We start from the raw sequence: 26,658 nt of genomic DNA, 5'->3' as shown, positions 1-26,658 counted from the left end.
TTTAGTATTACAATTTAAAAAAAAAAAACATTCTAATAATTATAAAAGTTTTTTTTGCTTCACTTAACAAACTAGCGATATGACAATTTCAGAATTCACTCAATCTATCTAGAAAGTACAAAATGGCAAAGTATTTATATACTGCATGCATGTTTAAATACAGAAAAGGAAAATCAGAATATTCAATATATTTGTTTTTCTGTATTGTGCTTTTCCTTTATGATGCGAAATGTATATATGTTAAAAGAGATAATGAAGTATGATTTTTTTAGGACTCTTAATTAAAAATTAGTACAAGGACAATATCAGATTAACAATTCATATGACAGTTAAGATTTCAAGACTCTGAAAAGCAAATTAAATTTATTTGGATTCATTTGAAAGCTTACATGGCAACGTCTTCGGAAAAGCAAGCATGGGTATGGCTATGAGGAATCCAATTACTGCACAGAAAACAAATCCAATCCACCAAGCACCAACCCACACAGTACTGGAAGGTGACAAACCTAAGCTAAAATAAAGGGAATTAGTACAATTGGCAAAATATTCAATTCAAATATTGTTACATTTTATATAATAAATATTTATTGAATTATAAATTAAAATTTTATAAACATCTTACTTCCTAACAATCTGTCAAAAAAATTTTTAATACCTTTTTTTCCTTTCTTTAATAAAATAAAAGCATTTCATTTTGGCTGCAATGTTTGAAGGAGCTTACCAAATAAATTTATTAGGATATCTTTCCCTTTACAGTACAGGCTTATAATTTTTATACATTTTTAAAAACTATCAAAATCTTATAAATCATCATAATTTATCAGATTCCACTCCAGACAATTCTGTACTTTTTGAAATATACAAATTACATTACATAACAAGAATGAAACATGTTAATTCTGTTAAACCAAAACTACAAAGACAGTTTTTGATAATCTTGTAAAACATATGCCAAAATACATGGTTTTTGAAAAAATAGCTAGCCAGATTTCAAAAACAGCAACTGGAACATTTTATAGAAGTTATTTTTAAAATTAATAAAAGTAAAATGGGTATTTGTATATTAGGTACATATTTTAGGCAAACTTTTCTCTAAACTGCATGCTTCTGCTGAAGTCTAAGCTTGATTGTATGTTGTTGGTAAATTTAATCAATGGACTAAATCACATTATTGAGGAGCTTTTAATAGTGATTAATTACTGTTAGCAATAAGCCTGACATGGTTAGATTTTTTTTTAATTGCTGATAAATGTTTGATATCACAAATGAAATCCCCAAATATACAAAAAGCCAATAAAATATAAATTGACCGATAAAAATTTGAAGTGCTTAATAATTTTAAAATATGAAATATTGGGGAATTAGAAAGCTTTAGTGAGGCTTTATTTGGTAATGCACATTTCTCAATAAATATAAATGACAAGATTCTAATGTGTATTAATCATGTGCCATTGACAAAGTTTTGGCTCAGCTGCTAAATAATGGCGAACATAATCAACAGACTAACATGACATCTTTATCAATTATTGGCAGATAGTTAATATACAAGTACTTCAAAATTACCAATTTCAACATTTTATATTAATTATCTCAAAACAATTCAACTTCAGCAACTTCATTATAATCTAAAGTTTAGCTCTGTAAATAAAATAACTCAAATATTTTTCAAAATAATTTGAAATTCAGCTTTACATCCTTTTTTAATTAATAAAAATATTTGAATAAAAAGAAATTATGAATACAAGAAGAAAAAGAGTAATGTGTAGAATATCAGTCGTTGAAACAAACAAATAATTTTATGAAAACATTGCAAAGTAATAAAAACGAAAAAAAAAAAAAATGAATTCTTACTCATTAGCATTGATTCCAAAATCCACATAAATTTTCAACAGCTGTCCACCAAGCAGATAACCCAGAGCAGGACCAACAATAGCCATAGTATAAAATATTCCTATTATAAAAATATATTTAAATACTACATACATAAAATACATTTCCAACATAAATTTTATGAATGTAAATAATGCATCATTTACACAGCGAATAAATATGAATTTGCAAAATAAAAACAGAAGTGATGGTCTGAACTAAACAAATTAAATAAAACTGGTATTTATGTATAAATTGCATACCATAGCCATACATTAATTACAAAAGAGCTTTACTGGCATGTAGGATTTGTTGATGAATTAAATTACCATATAATTATAATTTTGATACATTATTTGATTTAATACATTTTTGGTACATTATTTGATTTTTAATGTTCAACTAATAGCTGTTATTAATATCATAAGTAACACATTTTAATACAATAATTGTATTAAAAAATAAATGCTTGCCAAAAGATGAAAGAGTTGAAATTTAAGTCACAAAATATTTCATAAAAATGAGCATTTCAATAACTAAAAACTACAGAGAACAGTAGATATAATTTTTAATATTTATAATCTTATAGAAAGCATAATATCTTGAATTAAATATATAATCTTGCATACTTTCAATTAACAAAAATTTCAAGATCTTCTTTTAGAAACATAAAATACATTTTTTAGATTCTAACAATTTAAAATTAGATAATAAAAAAATCTTTAGTTCCTATAAATTCAATTTCAGATATCCTAAGCAATAAATATAAGCAATGGAACAAACCTAAATACATAGAAGACATCTTTGTAGGAACATTTTCATCAATGTAAGTGCAACCTAGAGTATACAGAGGTACTGCTCCAACGCCATGAAGAAACTGTCCGATAAAGAAGATGTACTTGTAGTTTGATAATGAAGAATCACCAGGAGAACATGTAAGTGAATAGTTCACACTTGGAAGACCCAAATGACATTGAAAGTCTTGTTCTTGGCTGAACGTATATGGACCTGCTAGGAAATATGGCAAGGAAAATACTAATGATCCAAATGCCAAGATAATAAGTCCACTTCCTAGGAAAAATGGCTTGCTTCTTGTACCACCTAGATAGCTGACAGGTATTAAACAAATGAAAGATGCAATGTCATAACAACCAGCTATAAGGCCAGATTCAGTACTTTTAAGTTCATATCTTTTCTCAATTGTGGTTATCACAACATTGATGAAACCATTCACTATCAAGCCTTGTAAAGCACCAGCCCAACAAAGCCAAAAGAGTACCCACTGTGGAGTCCTAAAATTCTGCAAGCAAAATGGACGGAAATTCCCCCAGCCGCATAATTTGTCAGTTTCAGCAAAACTATCTGAAAGTTCACTCATAGAATTCCCTGAGCCATTTGTTTTGGATGGTGGTTGCTCTGTACAAGGGCTTTCATCACCACCTGGAATGAGGTAACTCTTGCTGGATGATACTGACAAGGTACTGGGTACCCTGCCTTCACTTGGTATACTCAGGCTGTCTATTCCTGCCATTATGAACTTTAGAAATATGCTATTTATATAACAGTCATATTCAGATTCTCACAGCAGACATTTTCTGGAATAAAATGAAAAACAATTACCACATTTTGTCATTTTTATTATACAAGAAAAAATATTCATTTTCTTAACATTTAGAAACAGCTTTTTTCACATAAAATATAATTTGTAAAATTATTTTGAAATAAAATGTATTGGGATAATGCTTGCAGATAAAAAGCATTAGTTCCGAAATTATTAGTTATATATTAAAAATAGAAAATATGTTTAGCTCTTTTCACAAAATATAATTTCAGAAACATATTAAAGCAAACGATGTATGGCATTTTTAAGAAGGGAATTACGTCATTTAAATAAGCAATACAATAGTAATAGAATTTTGAATACATACTTAGCTTTATTCAAAGCAATGTAAATGAGCGAATAAAAAAAGCCGCCAGCGCATTACTATTGTACTTATTGATAGAACTTCAAGTTGACATTCCCGCGTCAATCGTGGCATCTGTTGGCTGGACGATACGGATACGATAACAAACCAAACAGAACAAAAAGCAACGCTGGACGAGCGTTCCAAGCCATAATTGGTCAGGTTCTGTCACGTGACACGCCGTTTGAGGGCGCTCAAGTAGGGAAGGTAGAGGTGAAAGGTTCGATTTCATGTTATTCGTAGTCAAAAAAATTTCCATAACGATATTGGCGAAATTCATCGCAATAATAAACCGATTCTTAAAAATGAAACCAAAATTTTATACATTAATGCGACTTGGTATACAGATTTCATATGGATAAATTTCCTTATTTATTTAGAAGGAGCTACCTATCCGAACAATATAGTAACCCTTCTGCTTAAACACTTGCCAAATCCTATTTGGCTATTATTAAGAGCGCCAAGTTCAAATTAACTCCAACTTTTTCCCAAAAAACATCGAATTCTTTTTGTTTTTACAATCTTTTTATCATTCATTTGTTTCAACTATTAATTATAAAGAATGGCATTTAATTCACTCAAAGATATAACTAGAAAATTTTTATTATATATATATATATATATATATATATATATATATATATATAGTGTCACAAAGAGAGTGTTAACAAAATTATGGTAACCATTCAGTAATTTAGTGATATTAATTTGGTTTGGAACAATACGAGGAAACGATCCACGTTATTCTGAAACATGGTAATTTTGTGAGAATGATTTAAGGCATCAACTTCATTCTAAATTGCTGATTAACAGTAATAATAGGTGCTGATTGGTAAATAATAATTATTATACAGAAATAAGTTTATATTTCAGAATAGATAGCCAAACCATGTAAATAAAAATTTTAAATTTTAAACTTATATTCAATCTAGAACAATACCTGCACTTTAAAAACTGTTTCAAGTTCACTCAAAGATATAACTAGGAAATTTATCTTCATTCTGTTTCAAGACGTATTTAAACTTTAGAAAAACTTTAAATACGTCTTGAAACAGAATGAAGATAAATCACAAATGACAAAATAATCAAAAATGGAATTGATTAATCTACGAGATATCAAAAATTTTGAAAAACCTTTTTTTATGAAAAAACATTAAAAAAAAAACACATAAAGCAGATTTTTTTTTCTATCAATGTTCATCGGGAGTATTCGGATGCTTAACAAATTTATTTAAAAAAAACAAAAGAAAAAAATTGAGCAAAATCATATCTGGTTTTGGAAGATAAATATGTAGATATTATCTATTTATTTATTTTACATAATACTTTTAGGTGATATGATCACTTTCCATAAATTCTACCAACTCATAATTAAGTGAATCGTTTTCTCTTAATTTAATGCAATTTGAAGATAAACGCTAAAGTCCTAAACATTTATAATATTAAATTATTAAATGTGTTTGTTTTCTTACAATGAAAGATAATTTATTCTAATAAAAATGAGACTTTTTACTAATCATACTTCTTAATTTTTGCATTCAGAAAAAATTTAAAATAAGAAAACGATAGTGATAATCATTTCTAGTTTCAGGATATCTTTATGTTTAAAAAAAAAAAAAAAAACTTTTTTTTTTTAATAAAACAAATTTATTAAAGCGAAAGCCGGAATAAATTTCGGATTGCGAATTTAAAAAAAAAAATTATGATGAAAATTGAAGTAAAACATTTAGAAGAATATCGAATGATGTGATTGTGGATGCGTTAATTAGCAACGAATGGAGAGGGAAAAAAAAAAAAAAAAAAAAAAAAAAAGACGTGTGTTAACAAATTTATGACAGCTGCTAAAGTTAACCTAAATATCTGTTTCACTTTAGTTTTCTATGATGTAGAAAGAATATTTAAAATGCAAACACTTAGAGAACATGGTAGAAGAAAAACTAGTAATACAACCGATATCCCCGAAATTACATGTTAAATGCAGAGGATTTAGGTGGACTAAAGCAGAATAATATCATCTGTTGAATGAAAGTGTTATTTTTTTATAAAACAAAATATGAATTGAGATATAATTTATATAAATTATATTATACGAAATTATATGAATTATGTACAGTGGCTCAAAAAATTGAGAGTACACCTTACTTTCACTTGATGAATCCGATTTCCAATATAAATAACACATTACCGGGAAGTGCAAACATCTTTTTATTTTTACACATAAGAAATGGTTTAATTTAGAATAAAAATAAAGAAAAAATCAACGAAAAACTTCTAAATTGAATAGTTTCAGAAGCATTTTAAAAAAGATGCGCAGAATTTTGCCTCAAAAAATTGAGAATACACCAATGGAATTTTTGTAATATCTCGCATAGAAAGAACGTGTCAGTATTTAGTTGCATGTCTTTTGGCTTTTATAATATCCTCTAAACGTTATGCTACCGATTCGACTAATTTTTGGTAGTATTTGAAGCTATTTTACCCGATACTTCTTGCACCACTTATTTTAAATGGGTTTTGTTCCTAATTTTGAGTTTTTGGAATACTGCTTCGAGTGTGGCCCACAGAAATTCAATGGTATTGATGACGGGGTACTGTGAAGATGTGTGTAACTTCTGTTTACAATGAAAAAGACACCATATTTTGACGTTATGTGCATTCTGTTTGGGGTCGTTTTCCTATTGGAAAATGAAATTTCCATTTAAACCCAAATTTTTAGCACTTTTCTTTAGATTGCTGCGAAGTATATCAAAGTAAACCATGTCGTTTATAATGCCATCTATAAAAATTAAATTTCCTACCCCGGATGAAGCCATCATGTTTAACTATAGGAAGTAAATTTTTTGGATCCAAAAGCAGTATTACGCTTTCTCCATACGGTACGATGGCTGTCACTGCCAAAAATGTCGAGTTTTCTTTCATTACTAAATATGGCTTTCTTTCAAAGGTTATTGGTCTTCAATTGATGAGTTTTTCCAAACTTCAAATGCCTTTTCTGAATTTGCAAGCTGATGAGCGGTTACTTTCTAACAATCGACTTTTATACCCAGCTTGTCTAATGGCATTTCGCACAGTTTCAACATTACACTTCTGCCTTTGATTTGATAAGTTTCTGCAACAAGTTGGATGAACCATATGGTCACAGCAATCAAAAGGAAAGTGTTAAAAATTTGGGTTTAGATGGAAATTCCATTTTCCAGCAGGGCAACGACTCTAAACAGAATGCACATAACGTCGAAAATATGGCGTCTTTTTCATTGTAAACAGCAGTTACACACACCACCACAGTACACACACCACGGTACCATCAAAACCATTAAATATTCATGGGCCATACTCGAAAAAGTGGTTCAAAAACACAAAATTAGAAACAAAATCCATTTCAAACAAGTGTTGCAAGAAGAATGGGGTAAAATATCCTCAGATATCACCAAACATTGGTCGAATCGGTACCATAACGTTTAGAGGCCATTATAAGAGCCAAAAGAAATGCAACTTAATAGTGACACTTTGTTTCTATGCGAGATATTACAAAAATTCCATTGGTGTATTCTCAATTTTTTGAGGCAAAATTCTACGTATGTTCATTTAAAATGCTTCTGAACCTTTTCAATTTAGAAGTTTTTCGTTGATTTTTCTTTATTTTTATTCTAAATTAAACCATTTGTTATGTGCAAAAATAAAATCATGTTTGCACTTCCCGATAATGTGTTATTTATATTGGAAGTCGGATTTATCAAGTAAAAGTAAGGTGTACTCTCAATTTTTTGAGCCACTGTATATATTATATGAAATATAATTTATTTTATTAAATATAATATTTTAAAGTAAAAAGAATGCGTTGAATTAGAATATTAAAGAGAATTTCTGTCATTTCCTCATATATTTTAAGTATTGATATATGCTATATAATTAGCATCTCATAACGCATTGAATTAGTGAAATGCTGTTATCATTATAAATCTCAGTTTTTGTTATTTTTTTGTCAATTAGGTTTTCATCTCCAAGTAATTATATACCATTTGATAGACTATTGGTATTAATTTTACCAAAGAATCTAGTCATATTTAATTACTAAAAATATATAATTAATGAATGCTAAAACTCTTTATCAATGGCATAACTCAGATTTTTTCCCCCTTAGTCAGAGAATTTGACAGAAACTATATCGCCAGGAAACAGAATTGGTGAAGATACAAGAATCTAATTGCTAGTGTTGAAGCTGTGAAAATATTTAAGAATAAATGTATTAATATATTTCTAAAAAAACGTTATTTACTTTTGATATGAGTAATGCAGTAGGAAATACAAAGGAACAAGGAATTCTGTTGAATAACATATCCTACTGGTATGAAATATTTAGAAAATAAATGCGAATAAAAAGGACTTAATTCATCATAACCAAACGAATTTTCATTCAGTTGTTTGTTTCCCGAATTTCTTTTGATAACAGTGTCAAAAAAAAAAAAAAAAACTATTACAATCTTTTATTATTAACTAACATACAATTTCATTACTAACAACAATAATCTTTGATTAATTTATATTGTAACAATTTTTTTTATAATTCTAATCACAAGTTTATCAAAAAATATGAGATTACATTAAATTAGTTAAAATGAACAGGAAAATATCAGTCACAAACTGGCACCAAGTATTCGAAGAAAAGAAAAGACAGTAATTTATCGACTACCATCAGTGAGAATTAAATATATAAATCCAGTTTCAAATATTTAAATTTATTCGCAAAATTAATTTATTTATAATTTGAAGAATTATGATTGAACAATTAACTATCAGATGATGATTGATACTTCAGCAATTTCAACTACCAATTTACAATATGATATAAATAAAAAATAATATTTGAATAAATATATTACTATTGATTGAAACTTGTTTCACATTGTCTTTAACAGTAAAAATGCATGCATAAGACTTTCTGGAAGCCATTTTTTTTTCTTTAAATCTAAATAAAATTTGAGAACGATTCCTATAAATTTTATTTGAAACTCTTCTGTTTATTCCAGAATTAGAGACACAAGTAATATTTGTTCGCAGATATTAATTATTTTGCATTTTAAATTATGTTAAATAACATATTAGTGAAAAATGCAAATATAGGTGACAAACAGAATGCAAAACTACCAAAAATTATTAAGATAAAAGTTCCCTGTTATTTTGCAAATACTGTACATTTTATAAGAGTTAACATATAATGTAAGTCCTGATTGCGTTTCAATGAAATAAAACCAGAGTTATGTTTTTGAAATAAAAATGGCAATAAGTTGCTATCGAAGTCTTTCAATACTTGCAGGAAAAGAATTTTAAAAAAATCACATCGGTTCAAAACAAGTTCATTTAATTAAAAAAAAATATTCTGGATACTATATCAAATTTTGCGACAGTTTTCATATAAAGCCTAGGGTTCTATGGTAAAATAGCGAATAATTAGGAACAAATGCAAAAATATAAATTTTTCGAAACATATTTTTTTTTTTGTGAAATTAAATGTAATTCGTGAATTAAAAAAATGGATTGAAATAAAAATAAAAATACAATTCCAATACATCTTTTTTTGCCGCTATTTTTTTAGTATGACAAATTAGACACCTAAAATTATAAATTATGAAAATTTTAAAAAGCAATGAATGGACGGAAAAAAAACTTTGGAGAGATAAGTTCTATATAAAATAATTAGACCTTTTTTCAAACAAGCGAATTTAATTTTTCTAGTCAATATGGAGGGAAAAAACAGCATAATTAATATTTTCTTGATTGTTTATATCATATCAAAACAAACAAAAGTAGAAATCAATTTGAGAACATTTTTTTCATTGTTTTTCAATCTGGGAAATAGAGGGGGAAGGAAAGAAAAAAAATATGTTAACCTATTAAAAACAAAATAAAAATAATAAATTAAAAAGATCCGAAAATAAAATGTTGTTCCAGAAACTCAATAAATAAATAAACTTAAAAAACAGCTGTCTTAATAGTCTTTCTGTTGTCAACAAATTTTTTTATCAACTATTACACAGCATATAGCAATGGATAAAGTATCAGATAGCTTTTTCATCCGAAGTGTTAGGAAACCGGAATGCGACGGAACGTCATTTTGACAGAGTTTATTATTTACTAAAGCGAAATTATAAGGATTTTTTTTTTCTATATTTCTAGAGATATTTTTACAACTTATCCTCGAAAATATAATTGTTATTTCAAATTAATAAAAATAATAAGTTATTGGTAAGCGGTGGCGGAAGTTGATTCAAAATATTAATGCTAAACACATTTAAACCTGTTTTTTATTTCGATTCAGAAAGCACATAATTCTTTCGATATTACTTACACATGCCGAGATTTTAAAATGAAATTATTTGATTTCTGTGTAATTCAAAATTAAGATACATTTTTAAAAATTAACACGAATTTCAAAATATCCTTTAATATTGTTATCATATTCATATTTTGAGTTATAGTACGTTTTATGTTTAATGCTTGATCAAAAATAAAATAATTTCAAAATATGCATTGCTCCATAATTATAATAACAATGCAAAATATACATTGTTCAATATTTTTACGATTTCAGTACCTATTCAAAATAATTTTACTTTTTAAAATGAAAAATAATAATATTTATTATTGTGAAGTGATCTGTTTATTCAAACGCCCATCCCTTTCTGTTTCTCGCCACCTCCCCACGTCTTTGATAATCAGGTCTTGTTTGTTTTACATTTAAATTAAAACATCATATTCCTAGGGATCACAATCCCAAATATACCAATTCTATGTTGCTTAATTACGGTGATTAGATGAAAAATGGTACATAGAAGTGTCCCTAAGAATTTCATTTTATTTCTATTGTCAACATTTTTTTTTTCTCAAATAATACAAACTTTGGCGATATATAAAGTATCAATAAGATGTATTGTAACAAGTGGGAGAGCAATTAAATAAATAAACTTACTAATGTTCCGATCCCCGATTCAAGGATAGTATGTAGCAATGCAAAAACAAAAATTCACATTACCGCATCCTTATAACACAGAAGATAAATATGTTTATTTACGTATATATATATAAGTGAAAAAGAGAAAACAACTATAATAAACAAAATAGCGCCATCTGGAGTGAGAAATGTAAGTTATTGTAGTGGCTAGGATTGTAACTTGTTTTATAGACAGGTAGATAATCTAATAATTGTGTGGTGCTACTTCTTTGGTAAAAATAATTCAAAATGTTTTTCAGGCCAGAGCTCTGGATTCAGAATTGCAAATTTAGCACAGAGTACTTTTAGTTTAATAAGCAGTCATGAAGAAAAAAGTTCTAAAATTTAATTTTTAATTGAAAATCAATCAATTATTTAACGATTTTGCTTAACTTTAAGAGTGACTAGTCGTAACTCAATGTTATTAACTTATTTGATTCAATACAATTTTTTACCTAATTTTAATAATTTTTTAAAAATGATTGTTAAATATACTTTATAATAGTTTTCATTGTTTTAATTACTGAATTTATAAATAAGTGAATTGTGATGATATTAAATGCATTTTTAACTTCACGTTGTTATAATTAAAAGTGAATTTTTAAAAATAAAATTAAAACAATTCGAGTTAATAACATTGAGTTACAATGTTTTGGACTGGAAGTTCAAATCTCGTTAACTATTTTATATAGTTTAGAGAAGAGTTTATTTCATATGCTAATAATTAATAACTCCAAGTCTTTTTATTAAGGAGGACAAAATAATTGATATTTGGCTATGCTGTAAAATTGATTAACTGTAATATTAAAGATAAAAAAAAAATTAATGCAGAACAGTTTTTTTTTTCAATTGGATTTTTAAAAAAGAGTTCGGCAAAAATTTTGTTCGTTTTTGCAGACATTAGTTAAACTTCTATAATCTACAAAGCAATATTTCTATCTCATATACAGAGAGAAAATACTGTAATCGTCGAAAAATTTACATAAAAAAAACATACATTTATCAGGCACATGAAAAATAAATTGTTCATCACCTAAAACACTAAAAATTAAAGAAGTTCGAACGTTTTTCGACTACTGCAACGTGGTGATGTTTCGGAGTTCCACGATGTAACAAAGTGGTCACGAGCCCCTCCACATCATAATTTGGAATAGCATTTATAATTTGTAAGTTTAAGGAAAAGTTTAAAACTAATTTAACTAGTTCAGACGAGCGCATAAAGCTCTAACGTCATGAAAGTTGATATAACTTTTTTGTTGTGATCAAATTATCACTAAAGCTGATCGACTTATGAAAATTTCAACATCACTATTCTACAAAAACGGGTGATTATAGTAGATCACTTCATCGATCGTCTCAAAACAGCTAATCATCTTTCAGAGTTTCTTAAGAGTGATTGGTCTTACATTATGAAAATGTTGATTGTTTTAATAGTGTAATTTTCAAAACTTAATAAATAGGTCAGATTTGAACGCAGAAAAGAAACGTTTATTTATTTATTTAAAAGGAGAGTCAAGAATATTTTTCAGAATATGATTCCTTAGGACTAAAGGACTGTTTAAAATTTAAACTTCATAATTTTTTGAAATATATTTGAATATAAACAGAAAAAAAAATTATTATTGACAGCGTTTATATCCTTTTAAAAATAAAAATAAAAAAAAAATTTCATTGAATCCGTGAAATTTTTGTTGAATAATTCTTTGAGATATTATAAATTATGAAAATTATTGTGCAGTGCACATAAGATTTCAAAGCCGAACGAATCTGCTTTCAGTTGTCATAATTTTTTAATGACATGCCGGAACGAACAAAAATATGTTTTTATATAAATTGTAGTTTAATTATTTCCACTTTAATTTAAAATTGAATTTTACGGGCATTATGGAAAATTAGAGAGAGACGCGTAATACAATGAACAGAACGGCTTAAGGCACATGATAGTACAAGTGAACAATATGACTATCAAAATCATGAAGCTTAAAAGTATTTTGCTGAAAAACCTATTCTGAGAACAAGTTACATAAAATATTAACTGAACATTTTAGCGAGCATTAATACTGACGAACCGGCTTGTCGCCAAAGACGACTAGTTATTAAATAAATAATATTTTAATTATTTATGGGAGAAAGAGGACGTTAATGGATTTACGTTGCACGTGCCTTAATATGGGGGATGATTTATTTAATTATTTTCGAAAAAAATCCCACTCGAGTAGTTCATTGTAGCTATCTAAGGCTGAAACAGAAAATAATTTTGAAAACTTTAATTCGCCAGAACGGAATCCAAGCCAAAACGGAATTGAAAGACCGGGATCGAGCCTGCGTAAACTGCATGACAGCTTGAAGCTCTAACAATACAGCTAGCTATGACATAGTGTTTTTCGAGACATGGCGAGCATGGCACAGTCCATATTTCATACTGTCGCTTAAGGATAACCACTCCAGTATTGAAATAAATGGCGATGGATATTGTTGAAGAAAGATAAGGCGGGGAAGAAAAAGTAATTAAACGTCTTCTTGATATGTGTTGCTATATCTGGATCTATATATTCTTGGATTTCTTCTCTGAATTCTCCCCTTTTATCCGTTTTCTTTCTTGATAGATTCGGTAAATAAATCTTTATAGCCATGCTTTCGATTTATCGAATTCAGTGTCTGGAAAAAAAAAAAAAAAAAGAAGTTTTCTTTGCATTTCTAGAGAAAATCACGCACCTTTAAAGGACTCTTGTTTAAAACTAAGAACTTTTGAGGTGCTTAAAGATGATTTTCAAATTTTAGTACTTCTCAAGATTCTGCGTATCCTGTCACAGAACAAAAATGATTTTTACATCATTGGAAAATTCAAAACAATTTTTGTTCGTTGAAAACTAATTTTTGTCGCATATTTTTTTTCTTTCTATTTTTATTTAATAAATTTTAAACAAATATAAGCGTATTGTATAAAAATATTTTTTCATTGTTGAATTGAAACTCATATTGTTTTCATTGCTGTTATTAACATTTCATACTGATCTTTTTTCAATCGTGGATAAAGAAAGCAAGATATTATGACTTATTATTCCATGTGTAAGTTTCAATTTAAAGTATAATTTTAATATTAGTTTTGAAGTGTGGTATACTTATAATTAAGTTTTAATTTCATAAATAAGCAGTGATGAAATATAATTTAAAGAGTAACAATTCTTACATTCTTGAATACATAGTGTAGGAGAAGTCTACAAAAATCGTCAAAAAATTCGAACGCGAGATTTTGACGAATCTCCACGTTTAGAACTTCTCTGAAGTCGAAAAACACATTTTTGAAAAATGACCTACTGTCGGTCTGTGACAATGATTACTCAAAAACGCTTTGAGCTAGACGGTTGAAATTTGGTATACGGTCTTTATCTCAAATTTGGATATTTCTATCAAATTTTTGTGTAAAATCTGTTCAGAGGAAGTTCGTCTGTCCGGCTGTTCGAATATAAGTTAACACTATAATTACAGAATGAAGAGAGCTAGGTAGATAAGATTCGGTAGACAGATTTAACATCCATATAGTGTAGATAACTGTCAAATTTTGAGTCTAAACCAACAACGGGTTGGCCATCTGTCTGTCTGTACTTTCAGGAACATGTAAACATGATAATTCAAAAACGTAGTGACTTAAATATAAGAAATTAGATATGCTATTTTATGATAACAAGTGCACTTTTATGTCAAATTTTTGTTTCAATCGATTGACAAAAAAATGATAAAACATAAGATTCGACTTTCTGATGCTATTACTCAAATGTCAGTGATTAATCGCCCCCCCCCCCCCAAAAAAAAAAAAAACTCGCTTAGAATGACATGATAGATTTAGTAATGCCAAAATGGATTAGTAATGTTAATTTCATGCCAAAAGTTAATATTTCGTAACTATTCCACGCCAGTGCTATGCAAGGTGTTTTCTTGCATGGCAAATTTATCAGAAAATATGCGAATAAGTTTTGGGGTGACCAATTCCACTGGTTAAATATTGCTGCTGTTTTCCTCTGATATATTTGATTGTGTAAAGATATATATAGAGAAAATTATTGAAAGGCATAACAGAGTGAACAGGATGATGTAAACCTTTTAAAATGTTATCAGTTAATTTTTTTTTTTTCAAAATTTATAGTTTAAAAATATTTTACTGTGAAACCATAGAAATTTAGACAATCAAAATATTCACTTGACATTTTTAGTAACTGTTAATCCCAATGAGCTGAAAACGGCTTATACTTTAGGTATGAGAAAGATATAATAATCAAGTTCAATTCATAACTTGATCAATCAGGGTCGGTCTTAGACAATTGGACTGATTACTTCCCTGTAAGTCCCTCCCCTCTCAAAAGAAACCCGCAATCAGGAGAGCAATTTTACCTCAGTTCAATGGCGTAATTAGACTGATCAGACAAAAACACGTGCCCTGGGTACCATTACAAAGGGCTCAAAATTATTAAGACTTTAAGAAAACATTCTGCTTTTTTTTCTTTTCTCAGAGTTCTAAGAATCTCAAAATAAATAAATAAGTTTTCTACAAAATCAAGGGGAAATGAATGCAAACAGTACTTATTTTGCAGTCTGATCTTGAGACCTCATTGGATTAACTGCTACGGTTTTTCGATTCAATTTTATTTTCGCACCATTGATAGAAAAAGCCAAAATTCTATACAGCTAAATTAAATTAAAAATAATAAAAATTAGATCTCATTTTTAATAATTAAAAAATAAATATGTGTAAAGAAATCTTAAACCTTCATTTTCTTTTCCTTTTGAAGTCCATGTTTTTGTTTTTAATTCACTCTAAATTAGAAAACATTAAAAGAAATGAGGTGGCGCGCGGGGGGGGGGGTGAGACCTTGTGGTACAAGTTTGCTGGAAATCAGTCAACTATATTGTTTTCAAATGGGTCCTGCACCTCCTCCATATTAAAAGTTATAAGATTAAATAAGCCAAAGAAATCTTCAACCCGCAATTGTTTTACCTTTTGAAGCGCATGTTTTGAATCCCCTCTAAATTAGAAGATATAAAAAAGAGCGGCGGGTGGGTGGGAGCCCGACTTACCCTAATTGAGGCCCGGGGCAAAAACTTCTTTGCCCCTCCCTCTGCTTCACTACTTTAGTAATGAAGAACCGTGCATAGAAATTGTCTATGATATTTTTCGTTAATTCATTCAAAATGCTATTTAAACCTAAAACTAAAAACACTTTTAGTCTTAACTCGAAGTACCACATTTAACCATTTCATTAAAATGCAATCTGACAAAATGTTAAGGCAAGATTTATATTGGAATGCTTTCTACAACCATCTTAAGCATCTGTCTATAAGAGAAACTCCTAAATCTCACAAACTAAATATTAGTACATTTTTAAATGAAAAATATTCAAATTTCTCAACAGTTATTTCCATATGTAGGAGTATTTAATTATTTCTTGCATTTATTGCACACAAACAAAACAAATTTCATTATTTAAGAAAGGTAATTAGTTTATTAGTCTCATTTTATTATGATAAATATTTTGGCATTAAAGATCGAATATTTATTCTAACAGAATGAAAAATGTCCATCGTAATTGTGAAAATTTAGCTGAATTCCGTCCCAGAAAGCTATGGATTTACGAAATATAGATTTATTGTGTTCATACGACAGATTAATAAAGAAGCTAACATAAAACTGACGGGTTTTACACTGTATTAATATTTAAAAAAGTTAATTAAAGAAGGAAATATAAAATAAACTTTCTATTCGATTTTGGGTCCCCTTCTGATGTGGGAGGATGTATGCCCCATGCCTTAGTCAGGCTCTGTACCACGTGGTTCCCGGGAACCACATGGTACAAGTTTAATGGAAATCAGAACGGTAACTATATTGTTTCCAAATGAGCACCGCACCTCCTAAGGCAGGCCCAGGAGAGAAGAAAAAGGCGGGAAATTCTTTGACATTCCACGTACAAACCGAGCCTTTGGCTACGTATTTCCAGACCAGATGTTTATGAATTCTTTTTCCCATTCAAGAATCCTCCCCCATGGAGATTTTCCCGCCGCGAAAAAAAGAACAAAATGGCAACTTTCCAGAACCCTTTTAATTTCGACCACTTCTTTAAATATACTCCTAATAATATTTCGCTCACCCGCCGGGAGATTTAAATAGCTTATATAAGACAGACTTGTGTAATTCACATTTGGCTGTTAGATGTGAATGAAATTCTGCAGATGACCTTCGAAAAAAAATAACATGATATTTCTGCTGTTTTAAAGTTGCTAGTTAAATTTTCGTGTTTGTAAATGTATTTTTTATTTTCTCGTATTCGTAGTATAGAGAAATTATAGTAATCGACCAAAAATTCAAACTTGAGATTTTGACGAACTTCCACGTGTTAGATCGCTTTGAGCTCGAAAAATACATTTTTAGAAAATGTTAAAAATAACTAACTCAAAAACGCTTTGAGCTAGACTTTTAAAATTTGGTATACGGTCTTTACATCAAATCTGCAGATTTCTATAAAAATATGAGTAAATCTATTCAGGGGAAGTCTATCTGCCCACCTGTTCAAAAATAATTTAACACGATAAATACAGAACGAAGCGAATTAGATGAAAAAAATTCGGTCGCAGGTTTAACATCTATGGTATAGACACCGGGGAAAGTTTGAGTTAAATACAACAATGGGTTGACTGCGTAGGTCTGTACTTTCAAAAACATGTAAATTCAATAATTTAAAAACGCAATGCCTTGAATATGTGGTGAATAGCATATAAGCCAGTTAACAACTCTGCTACCCGAGCAATTGTTTTGATATCATGGTTTAGTTACTGGACTGCAAATCACAAGGTCCCAGGTTCGATCCTTCGCGCATCCCATACCGCTAAATTTGTGACCTCGGACGATGAACCCTCAACCTTCGTAACAGCTGTTGTGGCGCCATCTACCTACAGCAAACCAAAGTCGCCAGACTCACTTGACGCAGCAACCCAAAGTCGTCGCACTCACTTGACGCTGCAACCCAAAGTCGTCACACTCACTTGACGCAGTAACCCCTCACCCACACACACTCGCTACTCAACTGGGTACAGGCCCATTAGACAACAGTTAAAAAAATACATCACCACTCAACAGCTATATCGTTCGTCTCATCTCCGACTCACTGGAGGGAGAGTCTGTGGTGAAGGGCATATAAGCCAGTTAACAACTCTGCTACCCGAGCAATTGTTTTGGTATCATGGTTTAGTTACTGGACTGCAAACCACAAGGTCCCAGGTTCGATCCTTCGCGCATCCCATACAGCTAAAAGTGCATCAAGTTTGGCATGGAAGTTTGTCATAACAAGTGCAGTTTTGTGGCAAATTTTTGTTTCAATCGGTTGAGAAAAATGTGGCTGAAACGCAAATTAAAATTTTCTATATTATTAACGCATACCAGGAATTAACAGCCAAAAAAGTCCCCAAGGATGACACTGCAGATTCAATAAAATTGCCAAATTTACACCAAAAGTAAATAGTTCGTAACTATTGTACGCCACTGCCATATAAGGGGTTTTCTGGTTTGTCAAGTTTATTAGAGTGTATGCAAGAAAGTTTTAGAGAGACCACTCCATCTGGCTTAAGTATGAAGTTACACTATTAATTTCGGAAGACTAATATTTTTACTATACAAACTGCTGTGCTGTGTTTAAGTATAAAAATGTATTGATGATATGGTTTTGTTAGAGTATAATATAAGGCAAGGTTTCTCAAATTATATTATGTGCACCATTAACAGCACATTGTATTATTTTGGGCATTACAGTTTTTATATGTAAAATTTAAAAGGAAAAAAAAAAAAAACTAAATTTATCTTATTAAAAAGGTACTTTTAAATTTGAAAATGATGTAAAAATCACTTTTTAAATTTGTGCAATAATATTTTCGGAATTATAGCGAGAAAATACTAAAAAGTCGTATAATTTTTAATTAATTAAAGTCGCTCCCATAAAAAAAATCAAATTCTTATTCTCGAAGAAATATTTATACAAAAATTGATAGCTCTAGGTAGAATAGTCTAGCCTGTCGAGAGACAATTCTCTCTTTTTTTTTCTCTCCCCTCCCCTTATTATTAATAGATATTGAGATTTTCCTCCAACACAGTGTCCCTGTTGAAAACAAGGATGTTTATTCAAACTATTATTTCTTTTTCACTTATGCTAGTCCCAGACAAATTCGTCATCGAAAATTGTTTTAAAAGCAGTTCTATTCCTAAATGGAACAAAGGTGAAAGACAGAATGAGTATTTATTTAGAAGAATGTTTCGTCAGACGATTTTTGAAAGATTAGCAATCTATATTTTTATGTGTTGGTAGTACATATGGGATCTCTACAGTTGGATACAAAGGACGAATAGCGCTATGGGTTTAGTTTTCATATTTGTCCGTGATTATATTCTACATTTAAAAACACACTAATGCATCTTAGAAATGATCTTTCTCTTTCTTCTTCAAAGAACTAAAACTCTTTTACTTTTCCGTCGATAGGTAGTTAGCTGCCTAACGGAGTTGGGATGAGGGAAGAAATGCAGATCGATTAAAAAGGTATTAGCCTAGTTGCCAAATAAATTTGTAAAAATAAATAAATAAATAAAAACTCTATAAATTATAAAAAGTTAGAATAATACTACCATTTTATACTTTGTCAAATATAAATGTGAGATTCCTATCTATTTAATTATCATGTAAGAACGTGATTGTTTTGGGGCAGGGAGTTTTGAAGCTCGCGTACTCAATGAATAATTGAAGTTCGTAATCTCGTACCCAATGAATAAAGCATAAATGGCAATTTTCATCTTCATCTTTCAATCGCATATATTTTTTACCTGCTTTTACCAGTATTGCATTATTATTACGTATGCTTCTTTGAAAGCAGATGCGGTTTTAAAAGGTTGACGTAGAACAATGACATCATAGTGCTATTATCAAGGAATGTAATTTTTTTCGGAGGAAATTAAATAATTTAATTTTTATAATATATTCAAAAAAACTTCACTCGCGTTTACTAACAGTTTTGATAAAAAGTATTTTTGCTTTCTCCCAGAGGGGAAATATCACTTCATTCATTCTTGAGTGGGAAACATTGAAGACTTAGAGCTAACAAATTTGGCCCATTCATAACATTGAAAGGCTCGAATGTTAACCTCGGAGCAATTTTTTTAAATTTTAATAAAAATCTTATTCAATTAAAAATTATGTGAAAGTTTGGATTTTTTCAACAATAACTTTCGAAATTATTTTTGAAGGAAGATCAATTTTACACCATTCAAAACTAAAAAAAAAAAGTATTTTTAATGATACCAATTTATTAGTCGTGCGAATTTTTTCTGAATTTCGGCAATTTTTAAAAATATTTTTTTCCCTAATCTTTAGCAATAGATTACATTATTGGTCTGAAATTCAAATTGTATTTATTATTTCATTAGCTATCTGATGGCATGATTTTTTTATTTCATTGTTAGTTAGTTAAAGATTAAGAATTTTGTTTAATATCTGTATAGTTTACAAAACAAATAAATAAATTAAGTACACTATCGCGAAATTTAGACGATAGATAAACCGGGCATTTAAATTTTTAATAATGCAATGATTTTATGGGAATATATCCATTAGAAAAGTTCATGCACAAAATAAATAAAACTTAAACAAGACAAGTAAAATAACGTGGCCTTAATATCAGACAGTTTGGTGAAATTATGGACACGACATTATATCTGAATTAATTATCTGGAATCAAATATGAACAACATTCCTAGCAAGTCTACTGGTCGCCTGAGGCAACAAGAAATAAATAAAAAAATCTTTCTATTTATTTCGAGAAAAAAAATTAACATGTAGTTAAAAATGTATTGAAATGTGAAATATAATTGGTCTATTTATTAAAAGAAACGCAGCATAATGTACAGTGCTTACGGTTGCAAAATGTCTAAAACCGCAATTCCAATTTTTAAGATGGGTGGAAATAGGTATTATCAAAATACGAAATCTCCTGAATATCCGTAAGGCTTATGAGCTAGAATAAAAAGTTTTTTTGGACAAAATCCAATAAATAATAATAATAATAATAAAAAATAGAAACAATAAGGTAGTTAATTGTAAAAATTCTTACAAAAAAGAAAAGTAAGAAGAGATAAAGAAGCATGAATAAAATACTTCACTTTTGCATACGTTAAAATTCCTACACAGTGACTAATCTACATTTGTCACAATAAAGAGACTTTATTCCAAGTCGTTAAAGTCAGACAAAATTCTTAGGAACTCAGCTTTTAAAGATATCACATCCAGGTAATCGTTTTTAATATAAACAATTCATTTGCAATTATAAACCTAGTTAATCCAGGATATTTAATTTAAATGTAGGACATTTTCGAGCACGGCTAATCTATTATTTTGTTGTTGTTTAGTTATATAGTACCGAATAAAATCCCGTTTTAAAACAACACGGGGGGTTATTTTGGGAGAAGCCACGTAATTCTAAACCATGATAAAAGGACGGAGTCGGTTCCCGAACCGGTATCACTTCATTAAATTTCTGTGCCACACCAGCGAGCTTTTTCAACCTGGATTAGTTTAGTTTAATTATATTAAAGCCCCGTTTGAAAACAACATAAGAATTATTTTTGGAAATACCTCGTAATTTTGAACCGCGGTCGGATGATAAGGACGACATCTGAGCGGCACTCTCTCTCCAGACTTTTATAGGACAATAATAGGAAAGCATTTGACAGTATGAATCCAGATTTAACATACATCAGGTATATATACGCACGGATATTTAACTGCTTCAAGGTTTGAACCAGGAGCTTTATGGCTCCGAAACCGAGACCTTACCACAAGTGGTCTTTCTTCATGCTAAGAGTGTGTTCCTAGAAGCGACAAACATTAGAAAAAAGTAGGATTGTCGTGGCTTATCTGGGACGATTATTCGCTGGATGTAACACCATGTTCAACTTGTATCATGTAAAAATTATACATGCATGATGCAATAATCGTTCAAAACGCTCTATAGAGCAGACCATTAGTCCTTACCAAATTTGACCTATAGTTACTCCTTGGGCAGTAAATGCTAGTTGTGGATTTCTACTTAGGCAGATTAGACAGCTGTTTAGGCCACTGAGCTGGCAAATAAATAAACTTATAAAAAAGATTTTCCAGTGAATTATAAAAAGGTTATAACAATGCTAACTCTTTATCAAATATAATTGGTCAGGTTGTTATATGTTTCATTATATTCACTGTGTAATTAGAATATTTATAAGAAACTAAGATCTGCTCCAATAATGTTGCTTACAAATGTAGATATCGGGTTGTCTAGAATCATAAAAAGATAATAAAAACATATACATTTTCACAAAAATAATGAGATAAAAATAAAATGAAATAAAACATTAGCGTGTTAAAAATGCTTTGATATGAAAATTAATTAAACAATTTATTAAAAGAAAGGCCTCCTAATGTGTATTGTCTAGAGCCGGAAATATATAAATGCGCCATTGGTTGGTACTCAATAAAAAGGCTGTTTTTCAAAATTTTATTCTAATTAATCTAAAGAAATAATTTAATTTAATAAAAAGAACTAAGCAAAATTTTAAGACATTTCCCTAAATAACTTTTCCCTTTTCCTTGAAACATAATAATTCACCAAATCATTTTACATCATTTTAAAATACAAAAGAAAAAAAAATAAAACTAGATTTTTCTACGATTTAAAATATATTTCTGTGCAATTTTTTCTCTAATTCTGATAAACTCTGAAAATTTTCTTAAGTATATTCTACAACAATAAATTTTATTACTTTAGTTACCGAATTTGTATACTACTCAAGTGTTAAAACGACATTTTTTTTTTTTTTTTTTTTTTTTGCACGTTACCACTGCGATAAATAAATTTAAAAAACATAATATAAAATCAAACGAATTAGACATGAAACATTATTAGATTAAAGGTTCGAATCTGGAAGGTTTGAAATTTTTATTTTACATGTTTGTACATACAATAACTTAAAAACGAAATAAGAGAGACAACTGAAATTTGGTAAGTGGACTTAGTACCAAAATTATGTGAGAAATAATGATGATGAGTACCAAAAAATGTGTGAGAAATAAGGGTTTTTATAAGTCTAAGGATCAAAATGTCTGCTTAATAATTTTAATGATACGACGAAGTTGAACATAAAACACGCCATATTGTTTCAACATATGCAATGGCGGATTTCCGAATAGGAAGACTGGGTAGCTGCCTGCCCAAGTAGAACACATATATTGCACAATATTATATGATATTAAAAAATATTCGTATAATATTGTTGGATATTGTATAATACAATATCACACAATACTGGGCAACATGCTATGGTTCTAGCAAAGGGCTATGTTGTAAGCGGAGAGATTAAAAAACTTTATTTTCCTATTTGCCTCCTCAATAATTTTATAAAAATTATAATTATTATGAATTATAAAATAGTAGGTAATATCAACAGTTAATCAATTATAATTTCTAAAACTTTTATTTATGTTTCATTATGTTAATTTATATATTAGAGTCTTAAAAATTAAAAACCTCTGCTTTAATAATGTTGTAAGCAAACATGGATACCGGATAATTTAATCATAAGAGACAAATTAAAACAAATACAGATTCACAAAATTAGTAAAATGAAAACGATTAACCTCAAATAAATCTGGCTACGTTAGAAAATTAATAAGGTTAACCAACTTTTAAAAAATGATTCATATACCTTTTTAATTGTACCAAATAGCTATAACAGATTTGAAAGGTCACTTTTAGAAGAAAAAAAATATATATTTATTATCTTTAATTTTTGAAAAAAAAAAAAAAAAACCGTTTGCTTAATGAAAATTTAGCAAAATTTACAATGTCAGGAAAAACAGAATAAGTTAAAAATGAATGGAAATAATTAATTTTTATTTCATCCATATGTATCTCAAACTATATAAAATGTAACAGACCGCAGGATAAAAAATTTTTTTAATAAATAAAAATTTTATGAGCATTTGAAGTTGCCGTTAATGATTTCTTTTTTGTCAAAATTTGTCTATGTTTTGAAATAAAAGTGTCTGTAAAACATGTATAAATGAAGCTATCTTAAAATCTGCACTCTATCACACCTACAAAGGTTTTGGATACATGCATAACAAATTTCATAAAATTTTATTGAATGATTTTGAGATATTATGCTTCCCGTGAATCAATCGCAGTGAAATATTCATTTTTCAGAAAATGCGTTTATATATTTTACATGTAAATTAATTCATCCAAATGAGATGGAAACAAATGTAGTTTTCAGGGTTTTTTTTAAAATCAGAAATGCCAAAAATAAGCAAATTATGGCTGAGTAGGTAGAGAGTTAACCCTCCAGCGGGTTGGCAATCAATTTTCCGCGGTCAATTTTCTATTGCATCTCGCGTTTTTCGCAATTTAGTGCGTTTACTTTTACGATTAAAGATTTTTATTATATCATATTATTATCATATAACTTATAGTATCAGTTCACTTCATTTGAAAAATATTTGAACTTATTTGCAAACATTGCATCTAAATCGTGATTTTTAAAAAATTACGCAGTCAGAGGGTTAATATAAAGATATCAGATACTATTTTGGAGGATTTTACGGTAAAAATAAACTAAATTCCTCATTTTCGGTTAAAATTACCCACTATTTCCGATTTCATTTTTATTTGTTGTGTATTAATGAAACTACTGTATCTATTGTTCTGTCTTACGGATATTAAAAATAAAGTCTGTTTTAGAATCTACGAAGCTTGGACTTTAATTTTCTGATCATAAAAAGAATTTCAAATTGTTCAGGGAAAATCATCTTTACAACCTTTTCGGATACCTCAAAATGCGAAAAACTAAACTGACCATCTTACTAAAAGATGCACTGCTTAGGTCGCAAAATACATAACTCCACCAATGAACTTACGAGGCAACCCAGGGAAGACTTAAAACATCTGTATTTGCTTATTTATAAGTTAGGAGCATGTAATCCATATTTGGGACAAATCCGGGACGTCTAGTCACCACAAGCATTGCGTCATCCACAGGTTGTAGTTTTCTGTCTTCTATCTACTTCAATCGTCTTCGATTATCCCATCAGTTTCAGAGATCAATAGCCGAATAATGAAATCCTCGTCCTTTCGAAAATCCTCCGTCGCTTTCCTCCGAATTCACGCGGAAAATGCCGATGCGAAAAATGAGGTCAACCCCTACTCTCCTCCTCCTTCAGACGTTCGCAGATTTCACCTTTCATTTCAAGAGCAAATACTCCCGCTCCAGCAGGTTCGAGGGAGAAACAAGTACACGTGCACTAGAACAAAGGAGGGGGAGGGGGAAGCAATTGACAGTTACAAGGTCATCGAGAAGGCTGTGGGCTTTTCTCGAGTTGAAGGATGCACGCGAAATTTCAATTAGGCCACTCTTATTGCATGCACGTTTCTGCTTGGAAGAAGTAGAGTTTATTCGCAGTAGTTCAATCATCGTGAGGGCAGATTTAGAAGTTTTGTGGGTACCATTTGCATTTGATTGGAGAGAGAGAGGGGAGGAAAAGGGTTTGCATGCGTGCAGTTATAAAGTCGCCGTTTTTATTTATTATTCATGAAGAAATCATTATTCGCAAAATTTCAAAGGACAGAAAACTAATGTACCAAGTAATTTAACCGACACGGAAATCCACACCTGTTTCAAAACCAGTGAGTAGTACTGGGAGGTTAAAACGGGACACGGATTGTGAATTTTTTTTTTTTTTTTTTTGTGAATACTTTATATAACTTAGATACATTAAAAAAAGAATTAGAAAATATTTTTTTTCAATTTTTTTTTATATATATTTATGAAAATATATATATTTATTTGTATTTATTTATATATAATTATAAATGATTTTTTTATTTTTATATTTTAATCAAATTTAAATAATTTACATTTTTAAAAGTAAAAAAACTATATTCAAGTCATGAAAAAAAAATAATAATATCATTTTGTAGTACAATAAAAACATTAGTAAGGTTACATCAAGAGTAAACCAGCGTTTTACTATATACCTTTTGATTTAACAGTTAACTGTCAATTAATTTATCACTTTTACAAACTTAGCCATGCAACTGATCTCTACCCAATTCAATTCCAGGGTTGGATATAGGAAATTGTGAACAATATGAGGCCACAAGATCACGCACCATTAACTGATTTTTAAAAAAATGAATCCGGTCTTCTTTTATTTAAAAAAAATCATAATGTTTAAATATAATCACCTGCCTTTTCGGTGGTTTCACATCCATCAAATCCATACAAGCATAAAATAATCTCTATTAAGATACGGCCCATGCGTCCATTCCCACTTAATGAGTAGATCCGTCATGGGAGAGAAGGCAACTCAACCTACATCATTTTTATACTTAACAGGGAAGCGAGAATGTGCTTAGTTACACGGCAACTTTTCATCCCCATATCTGAGAGGCCCGCAGAAATAAGTATTTAAATATTATATAAGTGGGAAAGTATCGTCATGCGTGTGTCTCTATCTTCTGAAATTTCTTTTTGAATTTCCATGTTTCTTTGGATACACCGCAGGCTCCATTTTAACGCCCTTTTCGTTTGCTTCAATGAATGAATTGAAGATCATCATAGAGAAAGTTTTACATGAATTATCCCTTGGATGTTGTTCGTATGACCAAGGTCAGTCACATTGGGAAAATATTATATAACACAGGAACAAAACTATCTTTTGTATTAAGTTCAAAGTTTTTGTTTCTATGGTTGTATGCAAAAAAAACTATAAATCACTC

General features: G+C 29.4%; 1 protein-coding gene across 2 annotated transcripts in view; it reads right to left on the bottom strand.

The window, feature by feature from the left end:
• LOC129975697 (solute carrier organic anion transporter family member 4A1-like) overlaps positions 1-26,658 on the bottom strand; it is a 90,094-nt gene that overhangs the window by 8,427 nt on the left and 55,009 nt on the right. The window contains exons 1-4 of one of the 2 annotated variants that reach the window (XM_056088831.1): positions 3,798-3,932; positions 2,653-3,464; positions 1,852-1,951; positions 390-511 (exon numbers count right to left, since the gene is read on the bottom strand). In XM_056088831.1, coding sequence (XP_055944806.1) covers positions 390-511; positions 1,852-1,951; positions 2,653-3,400 — 970 coding nt within the window. In that variant the 5' untranslated portion in view covers positions 3,401-3,464; positions 3,798-3,932. Of the gene's footprint in view, positions 1-389; positions 512-1,851; positions 1,952-2,652; positions 3,465-3,797; positions 3,933-26,658 lie in introns of those variants that run through there. The other variant, XM_056088832.1, reaches the window with a different exon arrangement.

This window comes from Argiope bruennichi, chromosome 7, assembly GCF_947563725.1.
Source record: "Argiope bruennichi chromosome 7, qqArgBrue1.1, whole genome shotgun sequence".
Classification (NCBI taxonomy): Eukaryota; Metazoa; Arthropoda; class Arachnida; order Araneae; family Araneidae; genus Argiope; species Argiope bruennichi.
This window is presented reverse-complemented; position numbering and strand designations above follow the sequence as displayed.